Source organism: Ambystoma mexicanum, chromosome 5p (assembly GCF_040938575.1).
Source record: "Ambystoma mexicanum isolate Mex_15411 chromosome 5p, UKY_AmexF1_1, whole genome shotgun sequence".
Taxonomy (NCBI): Eukaryota; Metazoa; Chordata; class Amphibia; order Caudata; family Ambystomatidae; genus Ambystoma; species Ambystoma mexicanum.
The window spans coordinates 804,455,737-804,470,797 of record NC_090930.1 but is presented as its reverse complement, the minus strand read 5'-3'; the positions used below and the strand labels follow the sequence as shown (position 1 = coordinate 804,470,797).

The 15,061-nt window shown below is 42.0% G+C and overlaps 1 protein-coding gene across 1 annotated transcript in view; it reads right to left on the bottom strand.

Moving 5' to 3' along the window:
* The window catches only part of AVL9 (AVL9 cell migration associated), a 933,501-nt gene that overhangs the window by 272,559 nt on the left and 645,881 nt on the right, over nt 1-15,061 (bottom strand). Inside the window, exon 8 of the mRNA XM_069613227.1 lies at nt 2,874-2,912. Coding sequence (XP_069469328.1) covers nt 2,874-2,912 — 39 coding nt within the window. The remainder of the gene's footprint in view (nt 1-2,873; nt 2,913-15,061) is intronic.

Here is a 15,061-nt window from a genome sequence, read left to right as displayed (position 1 = left end):
TTAAGGGAAGGAAATATGTTTCTGACACAGGACTGTGGACTCTTTATTTTGGACATCCCGAAAGACTCAGCAGTACTTTTAGTTGAGGCAGGGAAACCCATCTTAGAAATAGGGTAAGATAGGTATCTTTTTGCTTTTTGCACTAAATAAAAGTCTTTGCCAACCAACATGCCAACATTGTGTCAGGCTCATACTTCTGCACCCTTACTCTACCCATCACGAAAGAAGACAATGGAAAGATGGTTTACGCCCCATCTAAAAGCACTGAGAAAACAAAAGGGGAAACTTGAAAAGGAATGGAGAAAGAACTACGACCAACACAAAAAAAACTGCATGCCAAAGACAGATTAGACAATACTAATCTGAAATGCTCGAAGCCAAGACGACCTACTACAATGAACAAATCGAAAAAGCATGCAAAATACACAGAGAGAAATGTTCCACACCATAAACGAGATGAGAAACATCACACTGATCCGGACACAAAAGCTATGTGACAAACTCACTGACCACTTTAAGAACAAAATCACTAACATTCAGCTAGTCATACAAAGCAAGCTAAAATGTCCCACAGACCACCTCTACCAGCCAACACTGGACCAACAACCAGACTAAACCTCTTCCTGCCTATCTTTACAGATAAATTCAGTACCTGGTGTGGAAAAGCAACAGCGGGTTCCCCAGCAGATCCCTGACCACCAGATGTCTACAAAGCCATCCTCGTCCAATGAACAAATCAGAATACTACCTCAACCTCTTAAACCTCTCACTAGCAACAGGATCAGTGCCGCAAGCCTTCAAATCGGCCTACATTAAACCACTCTTTAAAGATACCCTGAGAAATGTGGAAGACCTTACCAACTACTGACCAATCTCAAATATACCATACCCGGCAAACCTACTAGAAAGCTATGTCTACGGGTACATCTTGGAATTCGTGGGAAAACAACCAGCTGCTGGATCAAGCACAAGTAAGCTTCAGACCCATGAGGGGAACGGAAACTGTTCTACGAGCTATCTGGGATGACCTTAAGACCAACGCAGACGCCAACACTAAAACTGCATTAATACTGCTCGATCTCAGCAGCCTTCGAGACACTCAACCACGACACACTCATAGAAAGGCTAGAAAATATTGGGATCAGCAACACTGCTCTCCTCTGGTTAAAATGCTTCCCGACAGAAAGAACAGAAACAATCTGGCTAGAGCCATTTAAATCAGCATCCCGGAAAACAACATGTGGAGTCCCAAAGGGCTCATTGCTTTCCCCGTTAATCTTTAAAATCTACATGACTCCACTGATCAACCTCATCAAAAACATGGCGCCCCTGCTACAACTACGCAGACGACACCCAAATCATCTATAAAACCCAACTCTTATTAACTTCCTCACTGAACTAAGCCAATGGATGTGCACCAACAGCCTCAAACTCAACCCGGACAAAACCAAAAGCATGATTACACCAAAGTACCTGGCAAACAACCAGCACATTCCATGGCACTCTGAACTAGGCAACTCGCATTAACCGTCCAAGGTGGTAAAAAATCTAGGAATCCTAATGAACAACGAGTTAACACTAGACCCACAAGTAAACTCAGTAGTTAAGAAATGTTCTCTTCCACCTACACACGAGAAAGAAAATACTTTGCTTTTTCTTCACACACAGAACGCTCGCCATCATCTCCCTCGTCATGTCAAGAACAGACTACGACAACAGCATCTACATCGGAATGCCAGAATTCCTGTTAAGAAAGCTACAATGAATGCAGAACGCAGCTGCAAGAATACTCCTTAAACTCACAAGACGACAACACATAACACAAGCACTGAGAATGTTGCATAGTCCACCAGTCAAGAAACAAATCATCTTCAAAACGCTCTGCAGAGCAATCCACGTCCAAGGAGCAGAATGCATACAGGAGAAAATCATCATCCACAAACCAACATGAAGACTAAGATCCACAAGCAACGTCTGCCTCAAACACAAACAATACTCAACAAAAATGTGGGGGGTTCAGCATTTTCCAGCATAGCAGTGAAACTCTGGGACCCGCTCCCAAAGAGAATTATTAAAAAAACATGGCTCCATAGCAATCCGAGCTGAAGAAACTTCAGAGTGACAAATAAACCACCCAACACAACGCAAGAGAACTCCACGTGACTGGATCACTCAAATGTCAACCACAAACACACCAGGAGCAAGACTAAGCGAGAGAGCCAACCATTGCAATAAACCCAAGCAACCCCAACTAACCCTACCAATAACTCTATAACCCTCTAAAACTCACAATAGCCACCACACTACTTAACAGACCTGACACAAACCTCAGAAACAAAACACAACTACAAATACTCTTCCATCTCTCCACAACACCCAACACACACAGAAATATTCACATACACACAATTGAAAGTCTACCAAATCATACCAGCACACAGTGACCTGATTTTCCTAACGGAAAAGCTACCAATAGCACATCAAAACTCTCTTGCACCCTCTCCTTCTTAACCCCACTAACATTCCCAACCCCCTTCCTTTCCAGAGCTGCCCAAGCGTTTGGAGACCATGAAAAATGGCAGCTGTGCGTGGTTCAAGTCCCAATAACATAACAAGAAAGGCACAACATTATGGCATTAAGGTAGACCCATTCCACCGACAGCCAGGTTCCACGATGAATGACGCTTAATAGTGAAGGTTCCATGGGATGGCAGAGTCACAAAGGTTGGGTTTTGCTACTGCATTTTCAGAAAAACGCAATATACAGCAAAGAGACCACTGGAAACAACAGTAAAACCACATATATGTCAATCATGTTGGTTGCAAAATGGCAGCAGATAAAACAGAAAACGTACTTTCCTTACACAACGTACCTTTTTTTCGAGAAGGATCAATTTGAACAGTATTAAGACCTGTGTGTGTGAAAGAGAAAACCAAATTACAGATAAAGAAAATATCTTTTAGTTCTCAGAACAGCATGAAAAATAAAAATTATTGCTTTGCATTTTATTCTGTAAACCTAGGTATGTGAACACTTTACGTTATTGTATGGGTCATAGGTTAGAGAATGTACCTGGCCCTCTTCATACAAGACAACACACAAACACACCAAACCAGAAAGCTGCCTTTGGGATGTCCATACCCATAAGCGCCAATCCCTTGTGATGCATTTAAACTACTGCATGATTAGATGTGCACCGCACGTCACATCCAAAACATTCACAAAGGTGCAAGTGGCTCCCTCAGTCACTTGTGGTTTTGCCCAAAAACAAAAACATTTTGGGAATATGTATGTGAAAGATTAGGACTTGTTTTGAACTGTACAATCCCTCCATCTGGCTCCCTTCTGATTTTAGGTGACATATCTCAGTTCGATGATTCTACCTTTGGAAAGAAAACTTGGTTGCTCCGGGCGTGTATGATCCCCAAGAGGATGATACTGAGAATGTGGAAGTCAAGCAGCTCCTTTAACATTGATGAGTGGGTGGAAGAACTACTCACTGTTTCCACTTATGAGAAGGCCATTTACAAAGATTCAGGAGAAGTTGAGAAATTTTGGGACATTTGGGGAAGTTTCCTTGAGGTATATGGGGGATGTATGCCTAAGTATTTGGACTATTAGGTCTCTGGCCTGTGAGCTATAATACCAACATGGTTCACTCTCTGACTCATTATATGATGCTTTATTGACCAATAACAATGCTTGTGAGTATAATTATGTTTAGGTTCTTTAATCTTTGCTCTATTTTCTTTTTCTTTCTTCTTCTTTCTTTTCCTCCTTTATTTCTTATCTTTTTTAAATTACCTTGGTACTGATTTGATCTGATATGTTATTGTGCTTGTTAATATGTACCAGATGCTTTTAAGTCTTTTGTCGATATCATCTATTCAATTGTTGTTATATTTTTGTTTATTTGAAAATAAAACTTGGAATTCCAAAACATTCCTGATCTCGAAGACTGCATTGCATTGACCTTAGTATACATCAACACGTCAACAAGAAAAAGAGTGCCATAAAGGCTTAGTTAACATGAAGATGCTTAACTTTGTAAAAAGAAAAGTTGCCACAACTAACATATGTACAGAGCTACAAATATATCTTGCAGATATGTGGAATAGGCACATATGGTATGTTTTTATAGTTTTTTTATTCTGTGTCTTAGCATGGGAACTATTTTCTCAGGTCAATGGACAGAGCTTTGAACAGAGTACTGAAGCATACCATGACCGAAAGGAGTGCATGCTCAGTACACAGGTAAACTCCTTTCAACATTTACAAAGAGAGCAAACTAATGTGACCCGGTCAAGTTTGAGACAGACATTCCCTTGAAGTTGGACCTGAAAAATCGCAGTGGTAAAAACATCTCCAACAAAGAAGTTGCTAACTGAAAATGCCACCAACAAAGAAAAGTCCATGATCAGTAGAGTGGAACATGCCTTTCACCATTTACAAGTGAAACAAACTAATGTGCTTGATTTGATTTTGAAAGGGTTTTGTTGGAAAGAGACATCCCCTTGAAAATGAACGTGAAACCAAAAAAGGAGTGGTATTAACATTTTCGAACAAGTTTCTAAATGAAAATGTAATTGAGAAAGAAGAAATGCAATTATCTCCAAAGTGGCATATCTTATCCTTGGAGAAGCAAGCAGACAAAATAACCTGTTAGATGGGAATTCATAAACTCAATGAGATATCACAATGTTTCTGAGTACCGACTAACGTAGTAGAAGTAGTATGTTGGCATTTCAAAACAGAATAGAATTTCTAAAGGAGCAAATAATGTTCGATTGAATCTGCTAACTGACAGACTTGTGAGTGCATCGCAAAACAAGTGGGTTGACTAGACCAACCCAAAAAGTTATTTTGCGCAAAAGTTCTATAGTGCCTGCAGCTCAAGGTGAACATCAGAAAGAATACAATAGGAAGTTGGATTAGCTACTGGAAACCCAAACGAGACATAACTCTGTAAAGTAACAATAAGGTTAAATCCAAACACCAAAGAAATCATACACAAAATAGAAAACCACTCCTTAAGTACACTGTTTGGTCAAATGATGACAAGTCTAGATTAAGGACCTGAACCATTTCCTTTAAATGGAACAGGTGAGCCTTTGCAGTCACTAGGTTAACTAAGGCCCCTGAATCAAGGCAAGGTTTAGAAAGAAGATAACATGACTTTATGGAGATGTCTGGCACAGATGGTCCGCTCCTGTCTACTGTGTAAAAAACTCTCTAGGAGGATAAGTAGAAGACAGGAAGCGGGTCCTCTGACAGTTTTAAACATTGAAAGAAGAAGGGCTTCACTCAAGAAATCATGAGCTTCAATCTGACCAGTGTGTGAAAATTGCCATCTCGCAAGTCTAAGTGGTCTTGGAGAGTTTACCTTCCTATTAGAGAGAATGGATTTCACCTTTCCAGATGTTGAATTCACTATTACCATCTCAGTGGAAGATCATGAAGCAGAACCTTTGTTAGTGTCTGGCTGGAAGGTAGCATCTTTACTGCCTGATTCCTTGTAGGTCTTGTTTTTCTTCTCCTAATAAAGCAGACCCGCGCTCCAAACGTTTAGTGCTGCTTTTTGTGTCAGAAAGGAATTAACACTTTATTTCTATTTCTTAGACAGATAAGAAATTGAAATCTTAATACTCCTGAACTGTTTAATACCAAAAATAAAGCCACCAAATGTGGCAACTGAAAAGCATGGTGATATGCTCGATCAGGCGTGACTACGAATGAACCTACCTACCAAGTGAAACAACATTGAAAATAGACTTACACGCAAAGTGTTGTAAAAGCAAAAACTTGTTCACCCACCCCTACAACTCACAATATTGTTTTCAAGGCAATACACGTATTGCGAAAGAAACTGACAATTGCAACTTTTTAAAGAAAGACACCTCAAAAATCTCAAAGTCCAGATACAGGTGAATGTGTCCCATCTTCTATAATGGGAGCAACGAGAAAGTAAAATGTCTGCCACAGATTTGAAACTTTGTAGACTAACAGCAAGTGGTTTTGTGCATATTGCCAAAAACCACTTTACATAATCCTACCCTTAACAATGTATTAGAAACATATGTGACTGGTGGAAAATCTCATGCTTGAGAAGCAAAACTATTGTATCCAGAGAGACCTTTCACACACAATATTTATGAAAGAACTACAGGGTATCAGATTGGTGGAGTGGGGTCAGTCTAAAAACTGAAATGGGGTATTAGCTGTTCCTGTCGGGTGATAAAACACACTAATAAAAGTTACTGTATGCAACCAAAATACATAATTTTGTGCAAACATCTTGAAAAGCAGACCATTACCAGAAGTGCAATGAAGCTGTAAAAACTATTTTCAACTCAATACCAACAGAGATAAGAAAGCCATTCAGCTAAAGTATTAATGCACTTAACTGTGTATACTTGGACCTTGAGGTCAGCTTTTGTGGTCTGTCAAAATCTCCAGGTTAGAACTTTACTCCAAAAGAAGATCACCAATTTGCTTGGTCCCACCTGGCCTTGGCCTGGCAGACCATTACCAGCACAGCCGCCTTGGGTCATTAGCAGTACAATGTTGCAGCATAAATGAATAGGCTACCCAACTACATGTACAACCTAAAGGCTGAGATGTTATTTCTCAGCCTTTTTTTTGAAAAAAAAGCAAAGTTGTGAATATTTAAAGATCACATATGAAGTGTGTATTGTGTATGTAGCACCTTGAATGTTTTAAAGATACGGCTATTATGAAGCTTGTCCAATTGCTGAGAAGAATCCTACGGATCCCTCACTGAACCCCTGCCTAAAGTCTCCTCACAGGTGGCAAGGGAAAGGAAGACTCTTTCTGATCTTGACCTTGACCTTGGGGATGGTGTTCTGTGGGGGGATGCCATAAAAACTGAACAAGCCTTGATAACAGAAAGACCACACAAGGTATTTCAGGGTAAATATCCACATTACTTCAAAAGACAGAATGTAAAGGAATCTAGAAATATTGCCTTAAGTAAACTGTTGTCCTCTGTAACAACAAACGTTAAAGGTTTATCTTTAAACAATATTACGAGAAAGAAATCTCCCCTTAAAATCATGAATTTGCTTAAAAGAGCTGATTTTGTTATTGAGAACTACACGTCCCACAATCCCATAGGTACTGGGATGAGGTAGAGGACTGAAGAGTTATGCTGTAGCAGTAGTCAGGCAATTAAGCCTAAAAGCCCACACCTGAAGGTACCCGAGAGGCATAAAAGGCCCCCTTGTGTGCAGGCAATTAGGAGGAGCCGGAACTGTGAATGGAGTGCATGCAGTATTAGCAGAGGCAGAAAGAAGGTGGCACATTGTTGGCAAGCCCAGCAGAAGTGGGAGAACCAGAAGGATGCTGCAACGTCAATGCAGCAGATTTCACCTGCTTGTTAAGAGAGTTTCCTGTTACCCCAAACGCTGAAGTGTAGAGGCTACGCAGCGGAAGGGAAGGCTGCCTTGCCCTCCCCATTTGAGCCTGATTGCAGCAGTTGCCATGCAGGAAATGTGTCGGAGACCAAGGCAAGGAGCTGTTGTCAAGCCGTGGGTCTCAGAAGGGGTCTCAGTCCCTGGGGATTCGCCATTGAAGTGGCCAGGACGCGGCCATCGCGTTTGGATCCAGTTCCTGGGGGTAGCACAAGTATGGCAGGATCACCTGGATGAGGGGTCTTTGGGGAGTGGGAATGGGACACTGGATGGTGAGACGCGGTATCCCCTTCTCTAACACCTTTACCCCATCCTACCAGGTAGGATACTTTGGAACTCTACCCCCCAACCCCTTTTATACCACAAACACTTTCACACGTACAGCCCGCTATGGGAGAAAACTAACACCCGAGCAGTATACCCGACGTGTCCCAATACAATGGTCAGACGAGGTCAAGCAATTACTGACCATCACACACACCTGACTTCCATTAAGCTTCACCACACGGATAAAAGGCGGAGCACGAGAACACACTCTGAGCGAGGCAAAGCACACAAGGAAACAGCAGTTTTGAGATGGAAAATGAATGAGAGAAGAAAGACGGCAAAACAGGAGGGGATCGCAAGTAGGGAAATTCCCTTGACCTTTCTGAAGGAACCATTACTTTCAAAAGCCCTCGAGATTAGAAACCATAAGACCAGGTAATCATGCTGAAGAATCCTGTATTGTGTGTTGGAGATACCTGGGGCCCTCCTGCGTCAATAATCAAGGCAGGGAGAAGCAGCAGCTGCCATGGTACTGTCCTTGGCTCCAAGGACAAAGCAGCATCAGTGAAATCAACACAGCTGGTGAGAAAACGTGGGGAAGGGAAGCCAACGGTTAAAATATACTGACTTATCATTTCTTGAACACTTTCCTTTTGTAGAACATTGTTTCCCACATTATTTGTATTTAGAAGTGAGGATTGGCAATAGGTTTATTAGTATAGGCCCTATTATTTTGACAAGACTCTACAAGGACTGCGTTATTAATGATGGTCGTAGCTTGCTCCCATCTTTAGATTTAAGATTAGATAAGCGTTTTTCAAACCCAATTGAAGTTCAATAAACACCCTTGAACTTTGATCACTTTTGTCTTGTCTTACTGTTTAATACCATGCCTTCCTTACAATAACCTCACTCCTACTCCCCCTGGATCCTCTGTACAGGTGGCCAGGGAAAGGACATTGCTTTTGGATCCTGACCCTCTGGCTGAAGAAGCGAGGGAGGATCACCTGGGTGGAGGGTTCTTGAAGATTGGGAGTGAGGTGCCCACAGGTGAGATATGGTATCCCCCCTTTCCCTACTGAAGACCAACCTAAACCTCCCCCAGCATTTATGGGCTATTGTAGAACCTCTCAACTCATTTCCCCACATTGTACCTTTGATAGCACCGAGACAAGGAAGAGGCGACCAAGTGTAATGAACACTGAGACCTCATTTCACCACTTTGCTACTGGGACAAGAAGATGCCTGCAGAGAACTTGCAAGGTCTTCCCTTTAATGACAGAAAGGCAAACCTAATTGGAAATCCACACCTGCAACCTGTCAAGTGGTTGCAGGTGTATAAAGGCAGACCAGTGGAACAGAAAGGTGAGCAGCAGGGAGGCCTGTGTGGGAGAGACCAGGGGACCCTTTCCGTGAGGAGGCAGCCGTGGTGGAACCTGAGGAGGAGCCAGGACGGCTGCTGACATCCCTGAGTTGTGGAATCCTCTGTGACGGAGATCGAGCAGCTGGGGCTGCAAGCAAGTAGGAGAGAAAGAGGACGCTGTCCACGCCCTCACAGAAGCAACCAGAGTGTGAGCAGGGCTCAGAGGTTGGAGCGCCAGCCTGTGAAGCGAAAGGAAGCAGCAGGAGGTGCCGGAGCAGGATGCCAAAGACTGGTGAGTTTTGGGGAATTGCACTCAGAGGCAAGGGTGCCTCGGGCGGGCTGAGCATGAGTAACGAAGCACTGTATGAATGAAAGCTTCAAACCAAGATGAGTCAATATTGAATACCGAAGTGAGTGAAAAGTTGAAACAATGCTAAGCTTATCTTGACCAACCGATTAGCAATAGCCAGAGCCACAGTTGGAGCAAACCTTGACTACTGTAATGCCCTACTCCTTGGCACCTAAAACAAAAACCTCCACAGACTACAAGTTACCCAAGACAACACTCTCAGAGCTGCCCTCAGTATTCCAAAAAGGGAACATCTCTCACAAGCAAGGAGGGAAGCACATTGGTTACCAGTTAAGCAACCCATTCTATTCGAAACTATGGCCATTACACATAAATGCATCTCACGCACTGCACCTCCCTATCTAACAGAAAAGATCACTCCTCTCTCCTCCTCCAGACCCATCCATTCACACAACGCAAACATGATGTTCGTCCCCACATTCAAAAGAACTAAAGCCAGGAGGGCCAGCTTCCAACATCTAGCGCCCAAACACTAACGCCTTGCCTACAGAGCTTGGAAAAGAAGTGTCCTACACAATCTTCTGAAAAGTTCTTAAAAGGAAATGGCTTAATTAACATGCACATGATTCGGTTCCAATGTAACCAAGGCACAAACTGTATACCCTGTTTTATCTAAAATGTACCTATATTGTGTACTGCACCTTATTGAAATGTCTCCATGGTCATCTCCATGTAACTAAGCAAGTTTGCTGTAACAGCGCCACAATGCCCAAGGGCCGACTGTGCGCTTTACAAATGGAAATAAATAAATAAAATAAAAATATATATATATGAATATTGAATACTGAACTGACTGAAAACCTGAAATTAAACATGTTGAATACCGAGCTAAAATACAACTTTACGGGCAAGGCAAATAGCCAATGAAAGTCGAAAGAGCAAGTGTGAAAGAGTGCAACAAAAGGTGGGGCATGATCAAGACCACCACAAAGTTAATCTTATGAATGAATGCAGTCCGGCAAGGCCACAGACTGACAACAGGTGTGTAAAACGTTATGGCAAAGCCACAAGGTTTACCAGGAGAAGCCAGAAGAGTATACCACTGCACATAAAGGTAAGAGGCTGACAAACAGCAACTCAATGCATGGGAATCTGTACACAGGGGCAAATGCAGAAGAACCTGTGTGGGATGAAGAGCCTAGGGGTCCTGGTTGCGCAACCTGTGATGTGTGGACCGTGTGTCTGACAACTGCACCTAGGCCAGTGGGCCCTGCATCGAGAAAGCCAAAGACACTGAAAAAAACCAAGAAGGAGCACTGTAAGTGAGCTGGTGACACAAACCAGAAGGAGGGTCCGGTTGACCTAGGTCTAAGTTGAACTTTGAAAGACTGAAGCAAACATTGGTTGCTATGTTGAAGTCTTGGGGAAGGGAACCCTGAGACTCGACCTGTAAATGCGGTCTTGAGGACAGGGCCTCAAGTCACTTTTTGTTTGAACTTTGTTACTTTGAACTTGTGGAAGGGAACCCCGTGGATTGCGTGGAACTGTTTGAACTTGAGCAAGGTAATCTTAAGAGTTTTGTGGAACTTTCTTGAATTTGGCAAAGGGGAGCTGAAGAGGAAGCGAAGAGCTCGAAGAAGCTCAAAGATGTGTGTTGATCACCATTTCTTTTATGATTGACATTCCTAAACATTGTGTAGCTTTAGTTGTGAGGGGAAGGATAGGTTTTGGACATAAATAGACTTGCGAGTTGAAATCTTTGAGTCAGACTTTCCTTCAGTTTCGTTCAGAGAGGGAAGTCCCTTCTACCAGCCTGACATTTGAGTTATTAAACTATTTTGCTGTAAACTTGAATCTGTTGTCTGTGTCTTGCTTCATGATGCCTTCACAGTCGCAGGAGCGTGAGGGCCTCCTTAATCAAGTGGCCGGACCAAAGACACCTTCAGCGAGGAAGGGTGTGGGTCCCAAGTGAGTAAAGTTGGAGAAAGAAAACCTTGCTGTTATACAGATTACTTGAAGTTGATGCAGCCTATATTGCCAAAGACTGTAGGAGAAGGAGAGAAGTGGGTCCTAAAGGCAATCTTAGGTGGTTGTTGTGGTAGTCAGACAAGAACGTCAAAGGGGCTGCCCCTCTGTTCTGAGGAAGGGTGCCTGGTCTACTTGAAGTGCCGAAAGTGAATCTTGTTCTACCTGAAAACTGTTATAAATTACAAACAAGATGGGGACAAAGGCTGTCCCTTTTGAAGAGAGATATTCAGAGGTAGAGTGCCTTGCCTATTTAAAGGGGTTGAAATACCTTAAAGTAAATCTTGTCAAAAACATAACCTGTTTGCAGTCACAACGTCCTGAAGCTGTGGTGGTATATCTACTTGTCAGTAGATGCAAGACTTCAGAAGTACAAATGAAGTGGAATGTTATGAGGCAAATGGGAATGTCCTTATGATAAACTCTAGTAGAAGTGAAGTTGTTGAAGTAGAAGCAGCAACACTGTGAAGTCATCCTGACAAATATACCAATTCTTGTGAAAAGAGATGAGAACTGTTAACCAAGACTGGTGTTTCACTGACATTTATAGAAGTTGTATTTCTTTTGAACTGTGTCAAGTCTTCTTGGATAACTGGAGGTGGTGGCAAAGCATTGTGACTGGGAATAATATTGATACTATTTTGAGGAAGTGGAAAGACTTTATTTCATCAAGAAAAAGCCCTTTGTTGTTGTTGGAACTTTGGTTAATAAAACATTACCATGACATTGAAACATCAGGAAATTAATTGAGATTTTTCTACCTATGTGGATTTCTTCGTTTCATTTCGATGAACATTGACGCAGACTTTATTTTGAACCCTGGGGAAGGGAGTTCACCCAAGTTACTAAAAGATTATAAAGAAACTGAATATAAATGTTGATGTTATTTGAATTGCCATATATTTTCTTTGTGTATTTGTGTTGAAGGGTGAGGCTCAGCCATCCTGTGTTAGAATGTTTCCCATTAGTTTTTGTTAGGTAGGGCCATTCTCAGAGTAGGGATAGTGAGGCATTTGACATTATTTATCATTTAATAAAATGGCATTTTTTAATCAATCATCAAAAGGCTGTCTGCCTCACATTGTTGACCCCTCGCATAGCACACTGCCATATCCAGCACAATTCCTAGCTACAAAGTCTGAGAAAAATGTGGAAGCATGCAATGACCCCCCCCCCCCCCCGAGGATTGTCTCTCGATGTGGAAAAATAATTGACGACCATTGTCCAAAGTCATTCCATTTTTGGATAATTTCCTGAATAGGGATCTGGGGAGCTGTCTTCCAGGACAATATCTTACAGATTTAAGTATCGACATTTGTGTAAAGAATTTGTGAGAAAGGGAAATGTACATTGGAAAGGGTTCTTGCGCAATACCAAACACTATCTTGAAATTAATAATTATAGATACCCAATTATAAAATGTATAGTTTGGAAGCACAAGGTTATCTTCAGAATACTCCCAACACAAGTTCCTCTGTGCACCTAGGATTAGAATTTCCCCATAGAAAGATGAGAACTCTCACATTATTATTCATCTCGGATGATTCCAATTGAACAGGTAATGGTCTAAATATATACAGTCGTCTTGATTGCCACCCACACCATTCAGGAAAGAATCAACCGCAACCAGAATATTGTAGGATTTCTTAGCTGCTTGAATAACTTAGAAGGCCGAATCACCAGTGGATTCTTTATTAATTGCACATCCAGGTAAGTAATCGCATCTTGTACGGTATCCATGTATTTATGAAGATTCCATGTACACCCAAAGTCAAGTAATCTACTGAATAAGGGCATTACAACACAACTGTGCAGGGTTCCATAGAAAGCACAAAAAGAGGCGCGAAGGGGCAACCCTGATTGGTCTCTCGCTGAATGTGAATATTGCAAGACCATCTACTCCCTATGACCAGTTTACCCACAGAAAAATCATGCACAGACTTAGTGGCTGAAATAAAACATTCTTGGATTTTTTTCATTGTCATTACAGCCCACTGATAGTCTCAGCTAAGCAGTTTAAAAGCTTCCTCTGCAAAATGGGAGTCAGCTGGTTCATCTCGTGTTTTCAGCAATGTCATTTGCAGATAACATTGAGTGAATATGCTTGGCGAGGTGCATCCAGGGACAAAATCATTTTTACTGGCGTAGACTAAATCAAGGCTCACTGATGCAAGTCTTGTTTATGGAATCTTAGAATAAATCTCACCATTGGAATTCATCAAAATTATTTGGCGGTAGAAAGAGCAATTGAAAGAATTGTTATGTTCTATTAGGGAACACAGCACTACAAGCATAATTCCAGATGCTCCCACCTGTTGAAAGAGCTGCGGGACCAAGTACACGCTTGAACTTCTTATATAGCTTGGCTGGTAAGCCATCCTGGCCTTCCAATTTACTAGAAGGCAAGGTTTCCAGTGCGTCTACGACTTCCTGGACCGTGACGGATCGAGATCACTGCACTTGTTTCTAGGGAACAGAGAGAGATTATTTGTAGATAGCTGATTAATGCTGTCCCACAGGAAGGGTGGTCAGTGTATTATCATTCATAGTAAGTTGCACATATGATTTTAATTTGAGATGGGTACTATGCTGACACCATCCTGAATGTGACAAATCCTCTGTTTGACTGTCTTTCCCTGGTCATATTTGCTATTGTTCTACACATTGTGTTGAGATATTTGCACACTAAGATTAGGAGTCATGCAGGGAAGCAGAAAGGTGATAGCCATTAATCCTGCTAGCTCTGGAGGTTTGCACTTGTGAAATAAGTACTAGGTCAGAAGGACTTTTATTAAGCATCAAAATGGCATGCTTTAATAATAATCCACACCGTGTTTAAGAGGGGAGTATCAAAATGGCAGTATTATTACCTTTAAAAGAAAGCATGTGGGACCATGCATCAGGAATTCTACTAATCTTACCTGAAAGTAGATGAGTGAAAGAATATGTATGTAATTCTGGCTCAAAAATTTGCCTATTCTTTATGATAGGTTTGAAGGCTCTGGGTCCGCCTGATGCTCCCTGTAAGGCACATGATTACAAACTGCAATTCGACGCTTTAAATATGCGTCAAAACGCACGCGTGATGACGTTTTACGTCACTGCACATTTGTGGCACAACGTATTGACGTCAATGCGCATGCGCGATGGCTTCCTCGCGCCAAAATATTCTTTTTTCCAGCGAAGCTGGGCATTTTAATGTTCTAATGACAAAATGAAGTGGAGAAGAGATGAAGTAGCTTGTGCTAAATGATTTTGAGAGTGATCTATGATTATGGAGTCCGGTTTTCGGGTATTACCGATTTTTACCGATATCTGACCCGTGTGTCACCGGGGAGAATCCGATAAACCCCGCATTATATATAATTTTAACATAATTGTGGCAGGAGCGGGATTCAAGCTACTGCTGTTTTGTATTCAAGACAGAAGCACTGCCGATGAGCTATTCTTCCAGCCCTGGCTATACTAAGCTGTTTGAACTGATATTATTAATCACTATTGCCACCTTGTGGCAGAAGGTTGAATTAACCAAATCTATCCCACAAATCTATCTTTCCTTTCCAACTGGCTGCAGGGGAAAGTGCTGAGGGTGCTGCCTTGTGTTTAGACCTGTGTTTTCTTTGGCAGTAGGAGTGGCGCGGGGCAAAACTCATGAGCGGGCCGTC